This window comes from Cyclopterus lumpus, chromosome 2 (assembly GCF_009769545.1).
Source record: "Cyclopterus lumpus isolate fCycLum1 chromosome 2, fCycLum1.pri, whole genome shotgun sequence".
NCBI lineage: Eukaryota > Metazoa > Chordata > Actinopteri > Perciformes > Cyclopteridae > Cyclopterus > Cyclopterus lumpus.
Window position 1 is genome coordinate 2,593,625 of NC_046967.1, and position 9,036 is coordinate 2,602,660.

At 40.4% G+C, this 9,036-nt stretch overlaps 1 protein-coding gene across 1 annotated transcript; it reads left to right on the top strand.

Moving 5' to 3' along the window:
- The first annotated feature begins 974 nt into the window (after positions 1–974).
- LOC117741396 (NXPE family member 3-like) lies at positions 975–8,375 on the top strand. Its single transcript, XM_034548426.1, has 7 exons — positions 975–1,037; positions 3,302–3,454; positions 3,910–4,353; positions 5,402–5,694; positions 6,555–6,625; positions 6,787–6,990; positions 7,071–8,375. Exons 2-7 carry the CDS (start codon positions 3,353–3,355, stop codon positions 7,622–7,624), a joined length of 1,668 nt encoding a protein of 555 aa, XP_034404317.1. The 5' UTR covers positions 975–1,037; positions 3,302–3,352; the 3' UTR covers positions 7,625–8,375.
- The last annotated feature ends 661 nt before the right edge of the window (positions 8,376–9,036 follow it).

Consider the following 9,036-nt stretch of genomic DNA (forward strand, 5'->3'; position numbering starts at 1 on the left):
TCGGAAGGCAGCATGAGTGTATATATATATATATTAGTTTGTAAATAATGCACTTACCATTGGGGATCTGACTGACACAGCTGTAGAAGGTTCCAGAAGAGGCATTGTAGCTGCTACTGCTGGGCTCACGGTCTACGACATGGCTACTCACGAGCTACATCATGGCTACTCACGAGCTACATCATGGCTACTCACGAGCTACATCATGGCTACTCACAAGCTACATCATGCCTACTCACGAGCTACATCATGGCTACTCACAAGCTACATCATGGCTACTCACAAGCTACATCATGGCTACTCACAAGCGACATCATGGCTACTCACAAGCGACATCATGGCTACTCACGAGCGACATCATGGCTACTCACGAGCTACATCATGGCTACTCACGAGCTACATCATGGCTACTCACAAGCTACATCATGGCTACTCACAAGCTACTTCTTAGCTATAGGCCTACTCACAAGCTACTGAATAGCTGCAGGATTTGACTTCTTTAGGGCTCAAACGGTAGAATGGTTAACACATCGGAAAAGTGACGCTTTGGGAAATTTAGTCTTTAAAAAAAAGCTGATTAATTGTTATTTAACAAATATTTTCCATTTACTTAAAACAGTTATTGCATACAAAAAATATGTATCACAATATATATTAATTTAACTTTCTATTTAATTTGATTTGTTTTAATAAAAGCAGTTTCAATCTTGCATACTTCACAATAATTAAATGTTTAGCTATTTAGATGTGAGTAAAAAGGCTAAAAAAAGCTTGAGGACACTATAATCACTTCATGTTGTTTTTTTTATTTGTTTTAATTTAGGCTTCTTAAAGCTTCAACAGAGAAGCCCCGGCACATGGGAGTGTTTAAGAAGAGAAGGCATGACGATGTGACCTTTATTCATGTTGCAATTCCATTCCAGATCACTGCCCTATAATTAAAAGTCAAGGACAGAAAAACCTGTACTGTTAACCATTGAGGGATTGTGACGGATCACACTGTAATGAACGAAATCTGCAACTGAATCTCTGCTGAGGTAAGACACATAAAACACTTTAAAAAAAGTAGATTTTAAGTTTAATGTTATGAATCAGTATCAGTGAGCACTGTAATATACTGTACATGTGGGACATTTCTTTTACTTCTACTACTTCCGTTTTATGCTACTTAATCGGTAATTCTGAAGGAAATGTGTACTTTGTACATTACATTTACTCAGTTATTCAATCTGTCAATTTAAGATTTACATACAGTTAAAATGTGTGACCAGTTTCTAGAATCATGGACTCAAATCTGGATGTCTGTAAAACTTACCTGAAGCAAAATTACTCATTATGTACAAAGTCCATTTTAGAATAATATATTATTATTTGATGTCTTCCCCAAGTCCATACTGCAGTTTCTGAAAGCTGAACTAAAGTGATCGTTATCTGCTGTTCTTTGTTCTCTTGTGTTTGCACATTGCTGTAGTAATACTTTTTATAATATTTAAATATTATATATATTTATATATATATATATATATATATATATATATATATAAATATATTTGAAAATTCAAATTAAATATTTAGTAACTAACCATGTCACTAACCAAACCTCATTTACTACTTGTTTGGGAGGGTTTAGGGTTAAGCCTATGGAACCATACTCATTAGTGCAGTTTGGCACACAGACAGACAGACAGAAATGCAACGTTTGTGGCCACTTTGATCACATATATATATATATATATATATATATATATATATATATATACATATACACGTACATACATACAGTATATATATATACAGTGGGGCAAAAAAGTATTTAAGTCAGCCACCAATTGTGCAAGTTCTCCCACTTAAAAAGATGAGAGATGCCTGTAATTTTCATCATAGGTACACTTCAACTATGAGAAACAGAATGGGGGGAAATAATCCAGGAATTCACATTGTAGGATTTTTTTATGAATTAATTGGTAAATTCCTCGGTAAAATAAGTATTTGGTCAACTACAAACAATCAAGATTTCTGGCTCTCACAGACCTGTAACTTCTTCTTTAAGAGGCCCCTCTGTCCTCCACTTGTTACCTGTATTAATGGCACCTGTTTGAACTTGTTATCAGTATAAAGGACACCTCTCCACAACCTCAAACAGTCACACTACAAACTCCTCTATGGCCAAGACCAAAGAGCTGTCAAAGGACACCAGAAACAACATTGTAGACCTGCCCCAGGCTGGGAAGACTGAATCTGCAATAGGTAAGCAGCTTGGTGTGAAGAAATCAACTGTGGGAGCAATTATTAGAAAATGAAAGACATACAAGACCACTGATAGTCTCCCTCGATTCTCATTCTGTTCTTACCTTGGCAACACCTGATCCAAAAAGGAATTTTCTTTATACACATGTCACTGTAGTAGCCGACCGTGGGGTTGCCTATAGGCTTTTGCAGGGGTAAGCCACCAACCGCCGTCCATCTAACTGTGTGGCGTTACCTATGACCTTTTGCAGGGACTACACAGTTGAGTCAGCTAGGAAATCCGTGTTGCTTAAACTACTCCAACTGTAGTGATTAGTTGGGCACAGTTGAACTTGATATTTCAAGTACACCCAACAATTTAGTTGAACTGAAATACAATCTAAAAAGGGAAAAAGAAGATCTGAAAAAAAACCTTAAAAAAAAGTGATTTAAAAATGGAAATAAATCATATTTAAATCTGAAATTCTAAAATCTGTAACTGAAACCTTTAATATCTCAAATATCAAAAATATATATGAAAGGGAACGTTAGAAATACAGATTAAATATGCTAATTGGCACACAATAGAGCAACAACAGTTATATTGTGCATATATTACCAAGTATGTTTTCCGTTTTCATATAGTTTGAGTGTTAAATCGCTGCAGTGACCATAGATGTGCTGTGTGGCGCACAGAGCTCAATGGAGTCATAAAAAGAACTGAAAATAAAATGTGTTCAAAGTTAAAAACAGATATTTGTTTTAAAGGTTACTTGCAAAGGACTGCAGTCTCAAAATGTAGCAAAGTGTACATGATAGCAAGCATCACGTTAAACAGACAGAGGGGATGCTGTCTTTGGTTGTGGTCCTGGTTGACGGACGATCGAAGGAATTTCCTGGTTTGACTGGATTTAGTTTGGTCCTAAAGACTGAAAGCCGAACGTGTGTCACTAGTAGTATAGAGAGGGAGGATTTCACAACTGAGTTCAAGTTTAAACAAGTAATGATCTTCAGCATAACAAGGTGTTATGGTGGTACCCATTTATTTTATATGTATATATATGTTTGTATCTAGTACCAGAGTAAGAGCTACGCTGAAGCTGAAGGTGAAGACTAATCACTGATCATGAAGGTCCTTTCATGTAGAAGAAGTGAGTCTGTCGCCATCGTCCTCTTTCTGGCTGCCTCAATCTTAATGTTAGTGGTACGTAACATGGACGTTCTGGAGGTAAGAACTTGGTTTAAATGTTCTATATTATTCAGCTTTTTGCATATTGTTTTGAAATGTGTGTCAGTGTTGTTCGTCATTGCAAATAAATGGAATTTGAGTTCAATTTCTTCTCTCGGTCCAGCACCTGGACTTGCTGACAGCAGCAGATCCTGTAGTTAAAGGAGAAAGCTGGCAGTATTCTATTCTTTAGATCAACCCTCCATGTGTTAAAACTTCCACAAAACCTTGAAAGCGCACACAAAAGAAATCTTTCAATTTAACATTCACTTTCTTGCCTTGTGTAAAACATAAAACCAGAGTATCTTGAAGCTTTTCGCATTAGTCTATGTTAACAGTTGTTATCAAACCCCCAAAGAATATTCAAATCATGGCCCTTCTACTTTATTTGGTTCCTTTATTTTCAGTGCATACTGTTGTATCTTTGTCACCATCTCTCTCTCGACCCTCTGCAGTTTCAGCCTAAAGTCAACTCCCCCATCTTCACCCAGAGAGTCTCCTCTGACCCTGACGTGAACCGTAGCTTCTGCACCTTCCAGCCGCTGTCCCCTCAGGACGCTCTGGAGGAACGCCTCATACTAGACTCCACTGCTTGGCCTGAAACGCCACTTTTGCCAGGTCCTATTTCCTTGGAGCAGACCAGTGATCCAGCTCACAGCAACTTCACCATTCTACCAGGGAGGAGAGGAGGACAGTGGCGTGTCGGGGATCAGCTGGAGGTCATGATACAAACCTCTGACTTCAAGGGTCGTCCCAAGAAGTCTGGGGGGGACTTCCTACTCGCCCGGCTGCACAACCGCATGCTTGAAGCTGGTGTTGCTGGGCAAGTGGTGGATCATCTGAATGGGAGCTACTCTGCTGTCTTCTCTTTACTCTGGGAAGGAGACGCACAGGTTGAGGTGATGCTAAAAACTATCATGTTTAAGGTTCTGTGTGTGGGATTTAGCGGCATCCAGTGGTGAGGTTGCACATGAATGAATACCCCTCTGCTCAACTTTCCAACCGTTTCTTAGTACACTGGCCTTCAGGTAACGCAAAAACATGAAAGGCTCTGGCTAGATCCAATGTCTGGTTTGTTGGTTCAGGGCTCGAGGGATGACTATCAGCCCGATCGAGAAGGATAGAAGAGGTCGGGAAGAGAGGGTTGGAGGGGTGCGATGGGAGACTGCTGGCATCCAGTGGTTAGAGGGAACGACGGAGGTGGAGACTCTTTGTTCCTGAACTATACAAAACACCATGGGTTGCACAATATGAGGAAATGAGGATGTATGAGATAATGTTGTTGAATATAACAATATGACTTGCAATAAATGAACACGTATTAGGTGGACTCAGTTCTGCCTTGCTGTTGCTTTCAAGATACTAAAATATAATAAATCCCTTTACTAAGTCCCGCCCTAGAATGCAGACTGACCAGTCATTGCATAGCATCTCCCAGCTCCGACTAAGGTCGTACAACTAATTGTCTCTCATGCAATCTTTTCTGATTTTCTCCAGTACACGCTGGTTTTTCGTGGATTTTGAGTTAGAAATGATAACACATTTGGTAATAGAGTTACTGGTTAAAGATGTACATTTCTAAAAGGTTACGTTTCAACATAAAAACCTGTGGAGTCTTTACAGGAAGAGCGTTGTTGCTTCATCTTTCCTTCTCAATGACCAGGTGATCTGGTGGTTATATTTAAACAGTAAGCTGTAGCCTATCTATTTATCTGTTTAATTTGTGCAGTTTGTGCAGTTTGGGACAGTGTAGACTTAATGGTAGATGGAGTAGCAGCAGGGGGCGCAGTCAAGTAAAGCATCAATGTTACACAACAGGCATTAAACACTCCAAAATGTGTCCATTTATTAACAACGGAACTTTTTCATAACAGATCAAAGAAATGTCAAATTTTTGGCCCCAAATTGTAGATTTCTATTGAAAACTCTGGTTCTGTATCTAATCAGGTGATGCTGGTTCACCCATTTGAGGCCATCTCAGTTCTCGACAGGCTGACCAGAGAACAGCCAGACCGGATTTACTTCAAGAGCCTCTTCCGCTCAGGCTCACTCTCTGAAGCCACCATGTGTAATGTCTGCCTACGGCCAACCCAGCCGCTGTGTAACTACACTGACCTCCGTACAGGGGATCCTTGGTTCTGTTACAAGCCAAAGAACCTGAGCTGTGATGCCAGGATCCAGCACATCAGGGGAGGATATATACAAAACCTCAAGGCCAAGGAGGAGACGCTCTTTCAAAGGTGAGGGACAAGAAAGGCATAGAAGGTTTTGACCACAGGCAGTTAACATTGACCCTGAAGAAAATGTAAAGATAATACAAATACTACTTGACTTTCATTTCCAACATTTGTTAGTGTTTTGTGTTATTAATTCATATTTTAGTGTGTTATGTGACAACTTTGAGTTGATGGCCAGTAATTCATTGAAGCTTGGTTTTGAGTTTAAGTGAAGTGTGTTTTACAACACCAAATAGATAATTGGTGTTTAGAGGTGGTGTTAGCCAATCATGGGTTGTATTCATTCAATCACACAATACAACACTGGTCCTGGCAGACACACTTGGAGAGAACTTCACTCTACTGAGTGCACCTTTGTACTTCTAAATGTGTACATTGTATTTTGGATGTGGTCTTTTGAGAAACTTAAAGATACACACATTCATATTTTTTTACAAACTATTGATATGATATGATAACCGTATGAAATGATATGGGTAAAGTGTTAGCCAACCCTGGACTATTTACACATCTATTTGGAGTTGTGTCAATGTCTACCTGCAAGAACGTAAAAAACTAAAACAATGAGCTGAGAGATGATCAGATGATAATTATCTGTGACTTAATCAGTGCAAGCGTCATATTGCAGATTACTCATGGTCATTGACCCATTGCTTGTATGAAAATATTGATACGGCAGCTTTAACTTAAAAAATAGATTTTTTTATTCCGGGGTAACATTTTGTGGGACGTTGAATGAAATTTCAAGCTGCTGTTTTTTTTGTTAAATCGTAATAGTTTTAACCTTATTTAATGATTGAAAACACCTTTACTTGTATTGAGTTGTATGTTTAAGACATTTTATGTGTGTTTTTTTTCTTCAGTCGTGTCAACATGAAAGTCTCCATTCGGGCTTCAGGACCTTCCAATGTCACTGTGTTGCCAGAAAATGGAGGTACAGCATGATTTTACTACCGGCTAATAACAATAAGTCAAAACTGAATGTCCTACAGACTTGTGTTGGGAGGATGGAGCATCCATAAGAGGTTCATACAATCAAATTGGGTTTTTTGAATAAATAAATAAACCCACCCCTATTATTTCACTTCCTGTCAGGTCAGCTGAAGGTGAAGAGCAACACTGTGCCATCTGGACCTTCTGGTTATTACTACCAGGGTTTGTGGCGAGCTCTAAGTGGCACCACAGTTCGCCAATTCAACACGTCTGCCATCACTGAGTGTCTGAAAGGCAAGGTGGTCAACATGTATGGAGACTCCACCATCAGGCAGTGGTTTGAATTCCTCAAGGCAACCGTACCAGGTAGCTGATCCACAGAGATGTCATGCAGTTTGGTTTTGTTCCCACTGCAGCCTAATATGTTCCCCCTGTAATACTTTCAGGTCTTAAGGAGTTTGATCTTCACAGCTCAAAGCAAAGTGGACCTTTAATGGTCTTAGACTATGCAAACAACATCTTGGTGACGTTCCGCTGCCACGGTCCTCCTCTCCGTTTTTCCAACATCCCAACTAGAGAGTTTCGTTATATTGCCAATGAGCTAGACGGCTTAGTTGGAGGCATCAACTCTGTCGTAGTCATTGGCATCTGGTCTCACTTAGGGACTTTCCCCATGGCGATCTACATCAGGAGGTTACAGAGCATCCGCAGGGCGGTGGTGCGGCTGCTGGACAGGGCTCCAGGCACACTGGTCGTCATGCGGACCGCAAACCCCAAAGCTTTGACGCTTTATGAAACAATTACCAACAGCGACTGGTTCTCACTGCAGCGTGACAAGGTGCTCAGAGCCGTGTTCAAAGGAATGAATGTTCATCTGATCGATGCCTGGGAGATGACCCTGGCCCACCATCTGCCACACAGCCTCCACCCACAACCTCCCATTATTAAGAATATGATAAACCATATATTGTCCTACATATGTCCTCAGAAGGCTGGCTAGTTGTGTTCTGTTTGTTGGGTGAGGGGATGTTATGTTACATTATTTCTGTGTTTCTATCAACTGCATTCTAAAAGCAGTCCATGCTCAGACTAACAATCTATCTCTAATTAGGGAGTGTTGAGCGAGTACAAAAGAACGGACCTGGCCCGTCACATGGTTTGTTTCATAGAACCATTTGAGAAGTCGGCATTGGTAGTTGTTTGGAAAAGAGCAGGAGGAGATTGGATGAACCATCTGTCAATCAAAACAGTTGGGAGAAGAGCAAAAAAAACCTTTCTAACAAGAGGAAACCTCCAGTGCCATTCTTTCCTCTTCTCTTAATGAAAACATACTGAAATGACTGATGCTATTGCAGCATCTGTGCTAACCTCTGCTGCCATGGTTGTTCAGAACGAACAGTCACCTCGCACACACATAAGCCCCTCCCATAGCTGCCAGTAGCTCAACACAGAACGCTGATTGGCTCGTGCTCTGGCTTACCTCACACAAACGTTTTACGTAGCCTTAACATTAATCTCTACCCTTGCTTTAATAGCCACATGTTTATGAAAGTCTCACTCCAGATAAATTAACGTGTTAACAGAAACAAAGATTATTATCACGATGTAACAATAAAATGTAACATGATGTCAACTTTTGATATAAAGGTTGTAGGGTATTGATGCCAAACATTGTTTTCAGAAAGGTTGGTCATTGTTCTGTCAGGAATTTAAAGAATTAGACAGATCAAGGGTTCTGCAGACACATATGTTTATTGAATATGTATGACTTCATAAGCAGGTGTTGGAATAAATAAATGCACCTTTACAAACTGTGCTCTGTATGTGAACTTTCATTGATACAATCAAACCTTAATGATGACGTCATCGACCTGTTAACATGGTTTCCTCTCATGGGTTAACGTGAAGAAATTTGAAAACCATCAACAATAATCAATCTGCAAAGTAAGAAACACTCTGGAAGAGTGACATAACCAGTAGGCCCAGTATCTTAAAGAGAGAACTGATTTGCACTTAAAAAGAAAGTCCTATGTAATACCAGCCTGGATGTGCGACTAGAAAAGCCCGTATGAAGTTACATGAGGGTTGGCTCCTCTCACACAGACTTGATCATCATTCTGGTGGCCGTCAGGGAGTACGGCGCAGGAGCTTTCCAGGTTCTCCAGTGGAGGCCTGACGCCCAACCGACGTGTTCACCTTCAGGCTGGCAGAGCCACATGGAGTGGACCGCCAGCCGCCACCGTCTGAAGAGGTAAGAGCCCTTTGAGCATTGTCTCCAAAGATGCATGGAGAGCAGCCGTCGTTGAATCGGCACCACGGATCATGCTCATCACATCATCTGTGGACAAAGTTGGAAACTGTTTCAGCAAGTTCAGAATTCAGCCTTTTGAAATGCAACGTTTGTGGCCACTG

Bases quoted from the DNA above. Each gene is read 5' to 3' on its own strand.
- LOC117741396 (XM_034548426.1), top strand. From the start codon at position 3,353: ATGAAGGTCCTTTCATGTAGAAGAAGTGAGTCTGTCGCCATCGTCCTC. The intron at 5,695-6,554 runs GTGAGGGACAAG...TTTTTTCTTCAG, and splicing joins GAGGAGACGCTCTTTCAAAG to TCGTGTCAACATGAAAGTCT. The intron at 6,626-6,786 runs GTACAGCATGAT...ACTTCCTGTCAG, and splicing joins TGTGTTGCCAGAAAATGGAG to GTCAGCTGAAGGTGAAGAGC.